This window comes from Cynoglossus semilaevis, chromosome 2, assembly GCF_000523025.1.
Source record: "Cynoglossus semilaevis isolate Cse_v1.0 chromosome 2, Cse_v1.0, whole genome shotgun sequence".
Classification (NCBI taxonomy): Eukaryota; Metazoa; Chordata; class Actinopteri; order Pleuronectiformes; family Cynoglossidae; genus Cynoglossus; species Cynoglossus semilaevis.
Window position 1 is genome coordinate 18,459,769 of NC_024308.1, and position 17,101 is coordinate 18,476,869.

The 17,101-nt window shown below is 40.5% G+C and overlaps 3 protein-coding genes across 5 annotated transcripts in view; 2 read left to right on the forward strand and 1 right to left on the reverse strand.

The window, feature by feature from the left end:
• Window positions 1–17,101, forward strand: part of LOC103399996 (methyl-CpG-binding domain protein 3-like) — an 844,757-nt gene that overhangs the window by 547,583 nt on the left and 280,073 nt on the right. The window lies entirely within an intron of this gene.
• On the reverse strand, window positions 168–5,027 carry ubxn6 (UBX domain protein 6). Its single transcript, XM_008307250.3, has 11 exons — window positions 4,797–5,027; window positions 4,111–4,268; window positions 3,954–4,018; window positions 3,536–3,664; window positions 3,355–3,452; window positions 3,188–3,263; window positions 2,982–3,066; window positions 2,569–2,788; window positions 2,242–2,372; window positions 2,014–2,162; window positions 168–1,322 (listed from the first exon to the last, which is right to left on the reverse strand). The coding sequence occupies exons 1-11, from the start codon at window positions 4,877–4,879 to the stop codon at window positions 1,197–1,199; spliced, it is 1,320 nt and encodes a 439-aa protein (XP_008305472.1). The 5' UTR covers window positions 4,880–5,027; the 3' UTR covers window positions 168–1,196.
• uap1 (UDP-N-acetylglucosamine pyrophosphorylase 1) lies at window positions 5,914–17,049 on the forward strand. Of its 3 annotated transcripts, none has more exons than XR_003053114.1 (11): window positions 5,914–6,070; window positions 7,158–7,464; window positions 8,568–8,772; window positions 9,687–9,862; window positions 9,957–10,129; window positions 13,248–13,441; window positions 13,563–13,703; window positions 14,856–15,044; window positions 15,238–15,279; window positions 15,992–16,261; window positions 16,349–16,430. XR_003053114.1 is itself a non-coding variant. In XM_008307248.3 (11 exons), exons 2-11 carry the CDS (start codon window positions 7,182–7,184, stop codon window positions 16,439–16,441), a joined length of 1,563 nt encoding a protein of 520 aa, XP_008305470.1. In that variant the 5' UTR covers window positions 5,914–6,070; window positions 7,158–7,181; the 3' UTR covers window positions 16,442–17,049. The 3 variants fall into 3 exon arrangements, 2 of the variants coding, with proteins under 2 accessions (XP_008305470.1, XP_008305471.1); XM_008307248.3 differs by having other exon boundaries at window positions 16,195–16,261; window positions 16,349–17,049; XM_008307249.3 differs by lacking the exon at window positions 15,238–15,279 and having other exon boundaries at window positions 16,195–16,261; window positions 16,349–17,049.

The following is a 17,101-nucleotide window of genomic DNA, read 5'->3' on the forward strand; positions in this document are numbered from 1 at the left end:
ATTAATGGCGTAATTATCTGTGGTAACGACCCCATTGTTATGCACAACATTTAATTAAGACTTCAATAGTTGTAGGTGTAGTATGCGCCACCAGTACTGTGATAGGAACAAACACAACAGGGAGCTTCACTGACCTGGTAAAAGCTGTTTGACCAGAGGAGCAACCATTAAAATGCGAGAGATTTTTATTCCAGGCCACAGACACTGAAGGAGCACAACTAACAGTTAACATTTACAGCCTTCCGTCGAATACCCGTACAGTGTGAAAATGTCGAACACAACTCAGGGATCTAATACGTCCTGCATTAATGGATGTTTCCCACAGCAGTTTATGTTTATGCAAAGGATTTCCTGTCAACTATTAGAACAAAGTCAAACAGTCATTTAACGGAGTAATCTTCATTGACATGAAGCGGACTTTGACAAAATACTTACAAACACAGACGTGTAAATCAAAAGCATTGCTGTTGATTCAACAGGTAACGGCCAATGTTTAACAGAAGCTGTACGTTATATTGACAACGTTAGTGGAAGAATAATCACTATCTCAAGAACAATTATAACAATTCTATGTATTAGGAAAAATAAATATTTAATCCTTTGTTAGTAAAAGGTATAAGCAGTTGGTATATGAATGGTCTGGGTGTGTGTTTATTGATGAAATCTTGTTATTTGAATTGTTTTGACCCTGATGTAAATGTATAATATTACATTATTACATTATAACATTATATGATGAGCCTGAATGTGTTCACAGTTGATAGTAACGGAATTAGACTAGTCAACCATTCTCTGCTGACGCAAAGAAAGAACTTGCTGAACCTGAGCACTGAAAGCCTCAAACCGTTTCAATGTTCAGTTTATCATTTTTGGGATTTTCTTTTGAGAGTGGTGTGCACCGTTTTAATACTGATTCAGCAAAATTAAGGACTAAACATTGCAGGATAAATAAAAAAAGATCAGGTGGCAGTAAAAGGAAAACCTCCTTTTTTAGACAAACTGTAGTGTCTTGATCTCCTCAGCGAAGTGAGGAGATGCTCAGCAAAACAAGTGCATGATGGGTAACCCTCTGTCCCACTTTTTCTTTTCTTTTTTAGAACTACTTCTGTGACTCATGTTAGCATCTGTCAAAGCACACTTATCAATAGTTACGGGCAAGAAAGAGTTTTAGCCCCGGAGGCTCAGACACAGTCATCTCAGTTCAATTGCTCAATGGTTTCCAGCAGCTCAGGTTTGAGGAGGGTGGGGCTCCTTCCACCTGCAGCTGCGATATCTGCCTGAACAGCTTCGTCCCAGGCGAAGGTGAGCAGAGCAGCAGGGACCTGAGGGGAAAAACATTCACATGTTGTCCTTTCAAAATAAATCATCTTGTCGAGAAATCACCTGCACAAGTGTGAGAAATGTAACACTTCATAACTGAAAATAACTCCTCTGCCGTGGAAGCATTTATGGTGTTATGTCTTGTTCTCCAGAAGCTCGATCAGAACCGAATAACAGATAACTGGTTTGTGCTATGGTTCAAATATTCAGTTGAGGATTTTTAACGAACGACTAATAATCAGGTGCCTTTGTTATCTGAGGTTGATTGTTACTTTCCATGTCACAGTTTAGTCATTTGCATATTAGGTTTCAAGAGCAAAGTTTATCGGTGTGTCAAAAACAACTATAGCCTTTCTGATCCAATGCCTAAGCGCAAAAGGTCAACTTAACTTTGCACGACATGTCGTAAATAGGGACAATTTCACCTCAGCTTGAGTGAACTATAAAAATAAAGAGTGTAAACATAAATCAATTTTGTCAGGCTATGTATCCTAGAGTGTTTTTGATTGTCTCTGGGGACCAAAAATGTACGTTGGTATACTTTAACTTAAAGTCCAATTATTACTGATATGTTTCCTTTTTTTTTATTTCACCTGAAGGACATCGTATAAACACTAAGAAGGTGACGACAATCGATATTCCTATCAATTCTGTTATTGGTTACCTTCAAGTAATGACCTCGGTTCAACTCACCAAGTTACTTTCCGCAAGAGCGACATCTTCTGACTCTACTAGTTTCTGACCTCCCGGGGCGAAGAGGTCAAAAGGCTGCCAACCGTCCACCAAGGAGTCCCGCACGAAGCCAAACAACACAGACAGCCGGTCCCAAGTGTAAAAGGTTCCTGTGCACACGTTTAATTCGTTCCGTTATTATTTAGCGTGAGGGATTACTCACTACTCGCAACTTTCGGTCGTCAGAACCTTGTAGGATGTTTCCATCGGGCAGCCTGATCCTGAGCAGTGTGTAGTTGTACTTCCTTCTCTCCCTCTGCTCTTCTTTCTCCCTCATTGCTTTTGTGCGTAACATGGCGTTCTTTTCCACCAAATCACTCCTGAGAATCACAGGCAAAATGTCATTTTGGCAGATGTAATAAAAGACAATCGAGTCAACTGTATTGACTTTCCCAGCTTCTTATTGGACCTTAGAAATTGCAGGACAAAATATGTGAAAGTAGAAGACCACCATTGGTCTTCCATCCTTGTCAGGCCATTACATAAAGAGACGAGCAGGTAATGAGGAGACGTCACCTCTGCTGCTGCTCCCTCTTCAGCTCTTCTGCCGTTAGGTTGTAGAACTCTGATGGGAGCTCGAAGCGCTGGGCGTTGGACGACGGTGCGAAAGCCTGAGGCTGTCTGTCCAGCTGAGCTCTGACTGGTTCTCCTCTCTGAAGACGGTCCCTCCTCTCCTTCATCAACTCCAGGGCATCGGGGCTCTGTTCTGGTAACACTAGGAACTCCTCTTCCTCGTCTGGACACCGGTAAACGCAAGCACACAAATGTCATGGCTAATTTGTTACAGAGAATCGAAACAGTTTCTAAAGATAAATCTTGAAAGTAAGGCTGTCAAATGACCACTGACTTTAATCCGATTAATCACAGGGTATTGACGTTGTTTAGTGACACTGCAGTATGTATACGCTAGACCATCATAAACACTTTACCTTGACCCTCTATCGGAAACATGGTGCTTGTGAAGCCCAACGCCAGCAGAAACTCTCTACTGCCCTCCACACATCGAACTTTCTCCTTGAAGTGGACAAACATTTGTTTTTGAAAAAGGTTCAACGACTGTCACCGTGTCTGACCATAACATGTTCTCTGACAGCACAGATAAGTGACAGCACACCCAGGTTTTTAAATACTGTACCTGAAACACTTTGTTGTTGACTTTTATCTTCCTGTATTTTTCCTCTGTGGGATTCTTACATATGTTTTCCACATACCTGTTTACGAGAGAACAGACAACGATTGAAAAAAATAGTCTTGGTGTACTTTACTGTAAATTACAAATATTGACTATTTGCGTCGTCTCACTTGCTAATGATGTCCACAGCAGCCTTCACCTTCTCTCTGTCTTTGTTGAAGGTGTGAATCATCATAACTGAAGCCTCGACTGCGTCTTCCTCAAACCGCTGGCAGTTTAAGTGAAAAACATTGAGTTTAATTTGTGTAACACAATCATTACGACTGAATGACAATAAAACTTTCTCCATACCATTATAATGGCTTCCTTAACGTGTGAGTCCCTCTCACTTTTAGATAAAGTGGCTCCTGTTAAGGGACAGGTGAAGTACACACCTGATACTGAGAGACATGTGTGGTCTTTAGTTGGCACGTAGGATCCCTGAAAAGATTGTTTTTTTCAATTTTTAGTATTACGGAAAACAGACCTCACACTGTATCAACTCTAGACAAGAGGTGCCCAATAAGTAGGTCGCAATCTAGCAGTAGAACACAGAAGGAGTTCTGGTGGATCAAGAGCAAATGACTAATTATTTTTAGTATTACGGAAAACAGACCTCATTAGTCTTATTAGTCACTATTAATGACCATACACTGTAAGAACTGAATTACATTGTACCATTGGTCTACATGGTTGCAAGGTGGACAAAGAAATTAAGAGCAGTGCACACCTCCCCGGCTGCTGCCTTTTCGTTAATGGCCAAAGCAGCTGCTTCTGCCTCAAGTTCTCTTCTTACTACAAAAGGAAAAAAAAACACTCAAATATCCACAACAATATCTGTTAGAAGAACACCAGATTTGGTTGACAGTATTTGGCTGTGGTTTCACCTTGGTTCCTGATGTGGTCCTGAGAGGTGTGAACCTTCAGCCGGGACTGCTGCTCAATCCTGGCGAGAGCCGCAGCTCCAGCTCTTTGAGCTCCTTCAGTTGGAGTGTGGTGAGTTTTCTTGACAGCGGAGCTGCTTGGCCTCACTTCAGGCTTGGTACTACAGAGGATTGAGAAAAGTTCATATTGTTATTAATGTTTGTTCTGTGATTATGATGCAATCTGTGGACCTAATTCAAAAATAATAATTGGCTAGAATGACTATGACAATAAACAATAATACTAATAAAAAATACTAATACTAATGCTAATAATAATTAATACTTAATTGTAACAACAACTAACTTAAATTAGTTAAATTTCATTATCTCTGGTGGCATCTTGCTTAAGTAACCATACGATGTATCTAGAAGACCGAATGATCTTATTTGTGAATAATCTTACTTGTGGATTAGCTGTCAGCAGACCTGAAATTAGATGGTTGAGCCGATTATCTTGTTGTCAGCTACACACATTGCGACTTTTTAACTTCTCATAGGAGCTCAAGTTTGCTTTATAACATGTTTGTATATATAATGGACAGTTGTACAACTCCGATGAAGCTCAGTTTGCTAAGTTAAGGTCCAAAGTGTGAGCAAATGAGCTAATCATTTAACGCCGTTGGGGAAAATAAAGGTTAGCTATTTACCTGGTATCATCTTCCAACTTCTTCCCGGGTCCTGCCGATTTGAATTTTATGTCCTTCTTGATGTCTTCGAAAAACTTCTTCATTTTTGTCAGCTGTCAATGGAACAGAGACCCACAGAAGACCATTAAAGGCTAACATTAGCAAGGAGGAAAACCAAAACAAGCTTCTTCTTCAGATGACCGAAATTACTTCCGGTTTGTTCAAAGACTGCTGTCACCATCGTGTGGCTTAGTTGAATACTGCTACCTCCTGCCCATTGGTAATATAATACATTGTCCTCAATAGACCCAAATCTGTCAACAATGAAATTGTGTTTAAATTTCAGCCTCTGAATTCATTTGTATAAAATTAGAATTCTAGTGTTTGGAATGAAAGCAATAGAAACGTGATGCCGTCGCTCGGTGGTGAATTTGCCAACTGTTCTGAAGAGAATTTGATCCGCCTTTAATCTACCTTTAAAGATCAGCACCAAATTATAAAAGTTTTGGCTTACTGCTCCCAATGCTAGCATAGAGAGACGAAAGTGAATATAATTTAATAACCCTTGGATCTGTATGTAATAATTATAAGTGTAATTATACACTACTATGAAACTATAATAAACTGAGATTATAACCATGCCATTACCGTAGATTAGCTGAGATTGTGATAATTTTTAAAGCTTTGTTATTGTGTCTTGCTGTCGTTGATGAAATGCTGCCTCAGATGTGAATTGAGGTGTATTTACTGTATACAATATGCATGACCTGGTCTGTAAACCTAAGTGTACTACTTCTGAATGAATTACTAATATTGTTTAAAAAATGTTTTGGATAAAATTAGACAATAATGTATAAATGTAGTGGACGAAAAACGACATCACATGTAGGTGAAAAACGGCATCTTAACTCTCCCAGAGTATAAAACTAAACACCAGCATACTCCAGACTAAATTTAAAAAGCCCGGGCTAAAAGTACTTTAGGAAACTGACATTTTCACAATTCATAAGATAACCCACAATATTTGCAACTCCGTACAGTCACCCTCTCTTCTGTTTTTTTTTTTGTTTTTTTTTCCATCGGATAAATCCAGAATTTCTTATTTGTCGTACACTATTGAGTCACATAGATTCACGAGAAGCACTTAAACGCAACACATACTTAACGCGGTAGTGCCACGTCAAGTGCGACGTCACGGTGGGTGCGGTCTGGCGTGTTCCGAGCAAGTGGTGTAAGCGCAAGGCATCCTCGTCAGAAATTAATGATTTTCAAGCCGAAAGGAACGTTTGTGAGAGGTAAGAACTCTATACTCACTTCTTCGCGTGTGTGGATACTCGCTTATCAATACTTGCCGGTTTCATCTGAGCTCTGCTGCCGCTGAGAGGAAAGAGGGGGCTAAACTGTAGCCTCGGTTCTGTACGTTTGAACGTCAAAGTTTAGCAACTAAATTCTACTCAGCGACTCTAAAGCATGGTCTGCTCTGTTTACATTTAATAGAGCGGTGTCCCGGTAACAGCTAATATGCTACACAAGAATATTTCAAGTCAGTCTTAGGTTTATTTAACGTTATCCATCATACAATTTCCCCCTTCACATCGTTCCCGCAAATTTTATATCTATATATATATATATATATATATATATATATATATATGTGTGTGTGTGTTCATTTACATTCTTCCAGGATCAAATGACGAAACCTTTCTTCCTTTTCCAAAATGGGTTTGTAATTTTACATATCCCCAAGGTAGTAGAATTAAGATTTTTATTTTATCTATCTTTGTCTTGGAAATAATGTTTTGCAAATCTAAATGAACGTTATAAAAATAAAAAAAATTCAGCAATATACTATTTTCATAGTTTGAGTAGTTCAATTGTGTTTAAACTTTAGGTGACGTTGGTGACTTTTAACCGAACGTTTGTTTTAGTTCTTATCATTTCGACCTGATGTTTACTTGTTTTGCCAGCTGCTCAGTGCGGGTGCTGGTACAGCTCTTCAACATTCTTGTTTGTCTTTTAATAAGACTGCAATTCAGGATGCAGATGAAAGGTGTTACCTCAATTAGTTCTAATTGTCTTGTTTTTCCTTTACATAGTGTAGAGCTTAACAAAATCACCGGCACATTGGAACTGTCAAATGTACAGCACTGATTGTTGTGATTATTCAGCATTTTATTTATTTTATAATTTTTAAAAAAATGTACAATGCAGGTTTACTCAGTAATGACATTAACCCGATGACGCTTGAAAACTTCCACAATTTTGATCTCCACCCATTCGAAGTGACTAATCGTTGAACACTCTCGTGGTTCTGCTTCTTATAACTCTTTTGCGTAAAAAAAAAAAAAACCTGATTCCATTCGTCTGATGTGTTTTCGGCAGAGTTAATCAAAAGCACGATTGATCATGGACTCCAGCATCAGCGAGCTCAGCCAGAGGTTGGCTGAGGCCAAGCAGTCTCACCTCCTGCAGTTCTGGGATGAGCTGAGCCCTGAGGAGCGGAGAGAATTGACCGTCCAGCTGCAGGGAATGGACTTCAAAGAGATCAACGGATTCTTTAGGAACGCCATGGAGGTGTCCAGCAGCAGCAAACAGGAGAAGATGGACGCCCGTATGGAGCCGGTCCCCCGAGAGGTGCTGGGGAGTGTGACGAGGGACAGGGAGCACCTGGCACACTGGGAACAAGAAGGTTAGTGTCAGTTGAAATCGCCGTTGTTTACTTTGATTCGTTGATATTAGAATGTGTGCAAATGTGTTCCTTTTTTTTACACCACATAATAACTCACACCACCGCACAGTAAAGACAAAATAAAGACAGATGAAAGGTGAAGTTGTTGGACTAGATTTGCAGTGTTGCTCTATGTGCGTGTCAAATTCCTATAATAATTGAATAATTAGTCCCCATTTTTGCCTAATTGTAAATGTTAAGCAACGTAAAAAGGAGAGGCTGCGTGTGTATGTGTGTGTGCTCTGGTGACGCGGCTGTTCCAGGTGTGTGTCAAACAGCACTTTTAGTTCAACCCTGTCCAAACAGAGTGACTGTTGAGTGTCAGAGTCCCTACATGAGTTCTTTTCTAAACTCACTCTCCGCAGTCTCAACCTCCTGTAGAGATTTGTAACATGAGAAAGTAAGCATGAGTTTTACATTATGTTTTGTGCAATCCTTTTGCCAGTGGGAGGTGGGGGTGAACATTTGTCCTTAGTCTTTCTGTTGGATTCTTTTCTTCTTCTTCTTGTCCCTGGGGGACGACGAGAGGAAGAGAACATCTGGAATTGATTATGGCCCTTGACGTAAACTTGTGTTTTTGCATGACCCTCATCCATGAGGTCACCGTGTTCAGCTGGGGCAAAATCTCCAAAGGGCGTTTTTGAAATGAGGCTTGTGTTTGTGGTGGCCTGAGTCTACCAGGCCTTCTCAGTACATCGATATAATGCCTGCCTTTCAAAGCCCAAGCAGTAAGACTGTGACATTAGTGTTTTATGGGAGATACACTGGTGCTATTATAAAACACACACACACAAAAAATTAGAGTAAAGTTTTATTAAGCTCAACCTTATGGCTTATGGTAAGTCATACTGAAAAGGTCATTGAGGAAAAGTCATAAAACGTCGAAAGTTTTTGTCACGATATGTATCCTTGATGCTCTTAAAAGATGTTGCATTGTACTATGGCCTTTCCTGGAGATTAGATGTTGTGCCAGTAAGCTATAAGACATGTATGGGGTTATATTACAACCCTGCATTGTCATACTACTGTTTATGGTATTCTTAAATAGTTCTGCTCTCTTCCAGGACTTAACTGCATCTCCCAGAGCAAAGTTGCGGTGCTGCTGCTGGCTGGAGGCCAGGGGACCAGACTAGGAGTCTCTTACCCCAAGGGCATGTACGACGTGGGGCTGCCGTCCCACAAAACGCTCTTTCAGATCCAGGCCGAACGCATTTTAAAGCTACAACAGCTGGCTGAGCAGAAGCACAACCTCAAGTGCTACATTCCCTGGTGAGAAATCCTGTATTTAGGGAGCAATGTTTACACCACACTGACCTGAGAACTTTTAATACCAGGTATTCATTATAAGGAACTTCATAGACTGTGTTTACAGTGAATTATGCAAATTTCTTTCTGACATGTGAAAATGTAGGTTCAGCATCAGTGGTTCCCAGCATTGTTCAGGGCAAACACTTACTGTAATAGCTTGATTTGCTGGTTCGAATTCAAAAAGCAATGATGTCATGTCAGCAGGTTTTTGACCAATCAGAAGACAGACATGCCTGTCCTCTCCTTCAAGATTAAAGCATAAGAATCTAAAATAAAACTAAATGGCAGCGCCACATTTCTCTTACTGCTAATCTTTGAACTACTGTGGCCTTTGTAAAGCAGGATGTGTTGTCTCGATGGGGATTTTCTTTTCCTCGTGTGTCAGACATATTTAAAAGGCAGGTATTTGATTAAGGAAGTTTAGTGGAGAGTTTATCAGTCACTGCAGAGCAGCTCAGAACTGAAGTAATAAACATGCGTCATCCTCTCTGGAATCAGAGAAATGACGGCCCCGCTGCAAATTTACATGATTTCACATTACTATCGCGTTCACCTATTCACAATTATAACACGCGTACAAAATGGTGCCACACACAAAACATTAACATTGAAATGTAAATATCATCCATCATCCTGTTCAAATGTGTAAACTGCCCAGGTTTATGTTCAAACACCCAAGAGTCTCAGTCCGTCGGTTGCCTGCCTACATGACCCTGTTGCAACTGCTCTCAGTGTTTGTGTATTAAACATTCTTCTCTTTACATACGGCAGATTAAAAAAAAAAGCAGGAAGAGCTAATCATTAACGATGATGAGTGTGACCGTGAATGATTATTGACCATCTGGAATAAGGTAAAATAATACATTTTCTCACAGGTACATCATGATCAGTGGAAGGACCATGGCGTCCACAAAAGACTTCTTCTCTAAGCATAAATACTTTGGCCTGGACAAGGACAACGTCATCTTCTTCCAGCAGGGCATGCTTCCAGCCATGGACTATGAAGGAAAGATCATCCTGGAGAGCAAAGGAAAGCCCTCCATGGCTCCTGGTAAGGACATGGGGGTTGTTCAAAAAAATATAAAATGTACTTTTGTGGGGTTTTTTTTCTAAGTTCTAAGTGTCTGTGTCTGTGCTCGTTTCAGACGGTAACGGCGGTCTTTACAGAGCTCTAGGGAACCAGGGCATCGTGGACGACATGGAGCGAAGAGGGATCCAGTTCATCCATGTGTATTGCGTAGATAATATCCTGGTCAAAGTGGCAGACCCTGCCTTTGTTGGCTTTTGTGTACAGAAAGGAGCGGACTGCGGAGCTAAGGTCAGTCACATGCCTCTTCATACTCTTTCTCTCCGCAGCTGGTCTTTTTTTTTTTTTTTAAACAGGTGATCTGCAGCCGTGATGCAGAAAAAACAAGTTGATAAATTTAAATTGTTCTTATCTTTGTGTCTAAAATACCAGATATTTACTTACTCTTCCTGTTTGGGACTTTTTTTATAGAACTTCTGTCACCACAGTGTGTAAACACACAGACTATATTAAATAAGATGCTCTAAAAATGTAAAAAGTTAAATTTCAAAAGAATATCCAGCCATTTCCAACCAACAGTTCTGGTTTATCGTCATGAACGTGTTCAGAAACTCCCATTGACCAAACAAACCAGGTCATGTCGAGAGGAGACACAGAACGCTAGCACCCTGACGGTGACTGACAGGACTTCATTTTCCTTATAGCTTAACAGTAAAAATAAAATAGTGATAAGGTTTTATTATGTGTCAATAAAAGTTAATTGGAAATTATGTTTTTTTTATTATATTCTGCATGGAATAAAAAGTGTTTATCTTACATATGGTTCTAGAGTTTATAATCACTATGATAAATTAATCTACCACAATAAAGGACTTCAGATGTGGTTGTGTCATAAACATTTAACCTTATATGATCACTTTGTTCCAGGCTGGCTTGAAACAATGACAAACACGCCCTTTCATTAGCACATGAGGTTAAAACTGCCGTTTGATGACACGTACGCGTGCATTTATATCGCCTGAGCCTTTGTATGTTTGAAGTGGTGCTTATGTAATGTAACACCTGCAGTTGGACGTTGATAACCAACTCGATGATAATCCTATTTGATCAGTCGGTCTTGTCTTTCTTCATTCCTGCAGGATGATACTTGATTTGATTCACTGTTAGCTATCACAAATGTTCCTGTCCTGCATTTAAAGGTGTGGTTCATTTGCTATTAGAGCAAATAAACCATAATAGTTGGTGAACGTGGACCTAGTCACATGATGGTTGGGATTGCTGGCAAACCAGTTTGCGTGTCAGCTCAGATAGATGGCCTTTTTTTTAATAGATGATAGATGTTCTTTATTTGTCCCCAGATTTTGAACATAACTTGAAACAACTTGGGAAAAAAATTCTGTTGAGTTAGATTTTTTATGCTGATTTAAACTAAAATTGACATGCTGATTCCAAAATTGCAGTCAGTTTTTTTTTCTAGCACGTCAAGTTTTTTCTCCCACCAGATAAGCAAAATTCCACTTATTAGCTGTAGTAAGACTTGCCAGCTGACGATCGGACTCATCAACAGCTACGTGGCAACTTGTTTGTGCAGTCACACTTGAGACTGTACTATAAATGTGGACCAAATGTGCGCAGAATGTTAACTTTGTTTAGTGAAAACATCAGGATTGAACAAGAAAAATCAAAGTACAATAGAACATCCTCATCTACCGTCAGCTCATTCAGCTGAAATTCCGGTGCCAGTTTTTCGAACAGCTACTTCCTCTAGAAGATCTGAGTCATGTTGAAGAACGCAGTGACGGAAATGATGCAGATTTTGTTATCGTGGGATCTGATCAGCATGAGGTGAATGATTTTCCTTTTTGTTTAAGAAAACGGGGATCCTATAGTTCAAAAACTTGACGTCAAAAATTAAAATAGTTCAAAAACTTGACGTGATAGAGATTGGATTTTGCACCCAAAAATTAGTCAAAAACAGCTGTCAGAGCTAACTCAACAAAAATTGTTATTCATATTTGCCCAGTGTCAATGGTGATTGGTTCCTGCTCCTTTCCAGACACTTGGTAGGATACAAAATTGTGTTGCCACACACTCGCATCTTCTGTCGTTTACCACTAGGGGGTGACACAGCACACGCTGTCGACTTTCTCAATTAGTATACAGTGGTAAAATTGACCGATGTATTAAAAGGAGTGTTCTCTCTCTCGTTTTTTTTTTTTTACTTTTTTTCAAAATTCTAAACCATATACTTTTTGTCAAAGAAATATACAACGTCATTGATGATGTCATTGCTAAAGTGAATGTGGTTTCTAAGCACAAATATGGTTCGTCACACTATATAAAAGGATCATGTGTGTCCTTAGTTCCTACTGCACTTTTAAGCAAGACAAAGTGAAATAAAAGTCAGTCCCTTTGCGATACAAAGTTTCTTAATAAAGTCAATTCTTTCACCGTGATCTGCAGCTAACGGTGAACAGATTGGAACCTCCTGTATAAATCCTGCTCCTGTTTGACATTACAGGCCGTGTGGTGGAGCAGAGAAGCACAGTCCCACCCTCCCACCATAAATTACCAAGCTCGACCGCAGCCCTTGTGGTGTCACCCCACCCCTCGCACCAACCCCCTCATTCCCACTGGCCTCTGTCATTATAAACCAGCAGTTGGGGAGAGGGACTTTAAAGGGCTAGTGCAGGTTTTTGAAGTGGCGTTCTATCGGTAGGAAACACAGATATGTCATACAGTCATGTTTGTGCCACACTGAAAACAGAACGCTAAAGCTTAGCCTTTTGACTGTACTCATATGTAGATGATATACATGAGTATTTACTGTACTTTCTGTCACATGTTGTTCTCTGTTTCCCTTTAAAACGAGCAGCTGCAACCAGGAAAAATGAAAAGTTCCCTAAAAAAGTTTTTGGCAGCGGTGGCGTCGCCTCCTGGCGGTTAATGCCTTCATCTGTTGAACCTTCTGAACAGATTTGCTGCAGTAGCCACTGCACAAAACAAACAGTAGATTAGGCTAGAAAGATAACCGATAAATATGGCTACATAAAACTTTCACCAGATGCCAGAACGCTACAATCGAGTTCTTCGAGTTTTTATGATTTATTTTATTACTCTATTATGACAGTGCCTAAAAATGTTCACGGGTGGATAGAAAAGTGTTTCTGTGTCACCTCGTGCTGTTAGCCTCTAGTTTTGGAGTTTGTATTGCGATCACGATGTCGGCCGTTGTAAAGAGAAACTTTTTTGCTTGGCTAAAATCATGGTTTTTAATCTTGAGCTTGTCACTTTATCTTTAGTGTCACTTAAGAGCTTAACAGTCTGTTGGTTAGTTGGTGATAAGTTGTTGTTTATTTACTGATTGCTCGATTAAATATAGTTATTGAACTGTTCGTTCATCTTCCAGGTAGTGGAGAAAACCAATCCGACAGAGGCAGTGGGTGTGGTCTGCAAGGTGGACGGTCTCTATCAGGTGGTGGAGTACAGTGAGATCACTTTGGCCACTGCGGAGAAACGCAGTGAAGATGGTCGGCTGGTGTTCAACGCAGGAAATGTGGCAAATCACTTCTTCACCCTGTCGTTTCTCAGAGACATAGTACAGTACGACGAATCCTTTTTTTTTATGCTTCGGTTTTGGTTTCGCACTAGATGAACAATAGCGTTGTGTTTCTGGTGTATGTTAAATTGTATTTTTTTTCCCTTCTCTGTTTTTGTCACTCAGGAAGTATGAGCCAAACCTGCAGCACCACGTGGCCCAGAAAAAGATTCCATTTGTGAATGTTCAGGGAGAGGTAATCCAACCAGACAAACCAAACGGGATTAAAATGGAAAAATTTGTCTTTGACATCTTCCAGTTTGCCAAGTAAGTTACAATGCATTTTTGTATGTGTGTGTGTGTTTGTATACATCAGACGTAGAAGGCTCAAATACAGTGCATCTGGAATTTGAATACATTTAAAAAAAAGAACTATTTTTATTTGTATGGTATTGTAAGAGGAAAAAAAAAAGAATCCATTTTAGGATTAGGCTCTAACATAACAAATTGTGGAAAAAGTGAGGTGCTGTGAGTACATGTTGGATGCACTTTCACAAGAATACAACGAATATTTCTGCCTGTTTTGAGAAGTGGCCTAATTACATATGTTTTTCTGCAAAGCCTCTGAGCCCAGGCCTTTGACTCGTTCTGGATTTCGTTCTTCCGCACATGAACCAACCCCCCCCTTTTTTCCAGTGCTGATCCCAATACGCCAGCCTTAGTCGCGCAGTTCCTCAGAGTCCTCGTCCAGCCGAGCAGGCCCGCCAAGCTTCTCTGCAGGAATATGGAGGTTTTATGAGCTATTAACCTCCTCCGCCCCCTCCATGGTTACATGACATCAGCTCCAACAGAACTTTACATTCAGTGAGAGGATTTCTGTAATGATTGACCGATGGAAAGACTCCGCATAACTTCTCTCCATTATATTCCAAAGCAAAAAGAATCAGTGTCTGGCGTTGCTGTGGAGATAAGTGTGTCAACATAGAAATATTTCAAGGTACTTGAGCAGGTCCAGGCAAAAGGAGATCACAGTAGGTAGTATAGTATAACTGTAAATTTTATAAATTACTTTTCTTTCAATCTCGTGTTGAGACTTTTTTTTAAAAAAGTTCTCATGTCTAAGATGTTGAAACTTCTATAACGAACATGTAAGGTCTCCGTGGTACAGGAGTAGCAGATACTGGTACGCAAACCTAGAGTGCCCTCTAGCGGCTGTCAGTGTGAAAAACATGTGAAATTATATATTTTAATACACATAAGTTGCACCTGAGTATAAGTCACAAATCCAGCCAAAGGATGAATAAAGTGCGACTTATAGTCCAGAAACTATGGTACGTTTTTTTCATAATGTCACCTTAACAGTCTAGCGGACTTGATCACATGGTGTCTCTTTCCTAGTCGGCGATTTGTCAAAAATGAAGTATTTATTAGTATCAATACTTGATGAACGCGTGCTCTGGCTCTGTTTGTATCCTACAGGACATTTGTCGTGTACGAAGTGCTGAGGGAGGACGAGTTTGCGCCGTTGAAGAACGCTGACCGCCAGGATGGCAAAGACACACCCACCACAGCCCGACATGCTCTGACGTCGCTCCACCACCGCTGGGTCCTCAATGCCGGAGGCCACTTCATCGACGAGAATGGCAGACGTGTGCCAGCCATACCCAGGTGACCACAGGCGGCTGAGTGCAACACGGCCACATACAGCGTGCTGTTTCCAACTTCCGTACATTTAAATATTTTTACGAGTTAGAAAAAAAAAACCCTCTTTGTTTACGTTAGAGTCGTCTCATACAACAAGCCTTACACCCCGTGTCTCATGTTTGGTCCCACAAATGTGTGTCTCATGCGCTATTTCCAGAGATGGAGCAGCAGACAGTGTCAAAGATGATGGCAACAGAAAGTAATTATTAAACCCTGCAGCACTGAGTGCATGGTGATGGGGTTTTGGCTTTTTTTTTTACAATACTTAACATTAATCCTGCTATTTAATGTCACCTTTTCTTCATCACCACTGAAAACAGCTGCCTCCATGGCCATGTGCCGTATGGGCTACATTTTCAGTTTCTTTAAAAAAAAAAATGTGATAAAGTAAAGGACATTGATGTCATGTGAGGCTCCCTGAGAACGCAGCACTTTTTTTAGACCTGCTGACAGGTCATGGTCCCCTCGGACATTCTTGCTACTAATTCTTATGTTTTTCGCGTGATGGGTCTGAGGCTCAGTCACACTTTATTGCAAACGACAAACTCTTTCGCAACGGCTGATTTGTCTCCGAGGAGACGACCTTTGCTTGCTGGTTTGAATCGAAGCCCACCTGCTTTGTTTAGCTAAATGGGCATGTGCTTCAGAAACATTCATGACGCCCATGAATGTTTTTTTCAGGCTGGTAAGAGCGCTTCTTCCGCAAACACCTCAGCTTCTTCCTGCTTCCTCGTCAGGCACCTGTACTGCATCTGCCACTGCGGAGCAGAAACCCTGCACTCCTCCAGACGTGATTTTTGTCTGTAACGATTGTCTAGAACTAAACAACCTGAGTGACGGTGGATGTGGTGCAAGGTTGTGACAGAGAAACACAAGTTCCCACTGCCTGTCTCTCACCTGTTTTCTTCTAGAACATGTCCGTTACGAGACAAAGGAGAAATCACTGGTTGCGTTTTGGGAATGAACAACTCTGATTCTGATATTTCCGATCGCTCTTCAACAGAAGAACAACGGCTGCTTATGACTCTCCTTTTTCGCAGGAACAAATCTCTCATTCTTTCTTCAATATTTTGTCTTTTTACCCACCCTGAAACTCTGTCCTTTTCCATCACAGCCTGAAGGATGGAACAGACCTGCCAATCAAATGTGAGATCTCCCCTCTGGTCTCTTACGGAGGAGAGGTGAGCACAGATAAAATAGAGACTGCAAAAGAAAACAAAAAAGTCCGCATCCCGACATGAACCCGATGTTATCGATAACTCTTTCAGGGCCTTGAAGAGTTGGTGAAGGGACGGGAGTTCCGTCCGACCCTGATCATCGACCAGCAGGGGGTGCACGAGTTGGTGAAGAACGGAGTATAGTGAAAATGTGAAAATGGAAAGCATCTCAAAGATCTTGGATTAGTCTCGTTACGTTTACAGAAGCAACCGTTACGTTGTTGTGCAATACCCAGTGCATGCATTCCAGACAAAGAAAATTCCCAGTCCAATCAAACGAAGGAACTAAACAAAGTTTAGTTAAAACTGTCCATCTCCTGTCCTGTTTGTTGACATCATCGTCTGTTTTGTTTTTGTTTTTTTTTCTGACAAACACTTGAACCAAGCCTGAAGTAGGACAGAGTTCCTGTCACACGGACTGGATGAAGCAGATTTTCAGTGACATCTTATTTATTGTGCTTATGACACTAATTTTTTTATACTTACTAGTAGATGATTTAAAGATTTCAATCGCAATTTTTCCAATTTTCCGTGGTGATTTTTATACATTACTGAACTCAAATGATGATCAAACTGCAGTTTCTTATCAGCATGGAATCAAGGTACTCCATTAAGGGCTGTGGGGGTGGGGGGTATTTATAAGATTAGCTTCTTCCCTGCTTGTAATCATGAAAGATAAAACATTCAGCTTTAAGAATACAACTTTGCTTTTTATCATCTTTATTAAATAAAGTCACAAAATGCAACACGTGCGATTTCTCCCTTTTGTGGTTTGTAGTATCACCGCAGCTCTGTGAAAGGTCT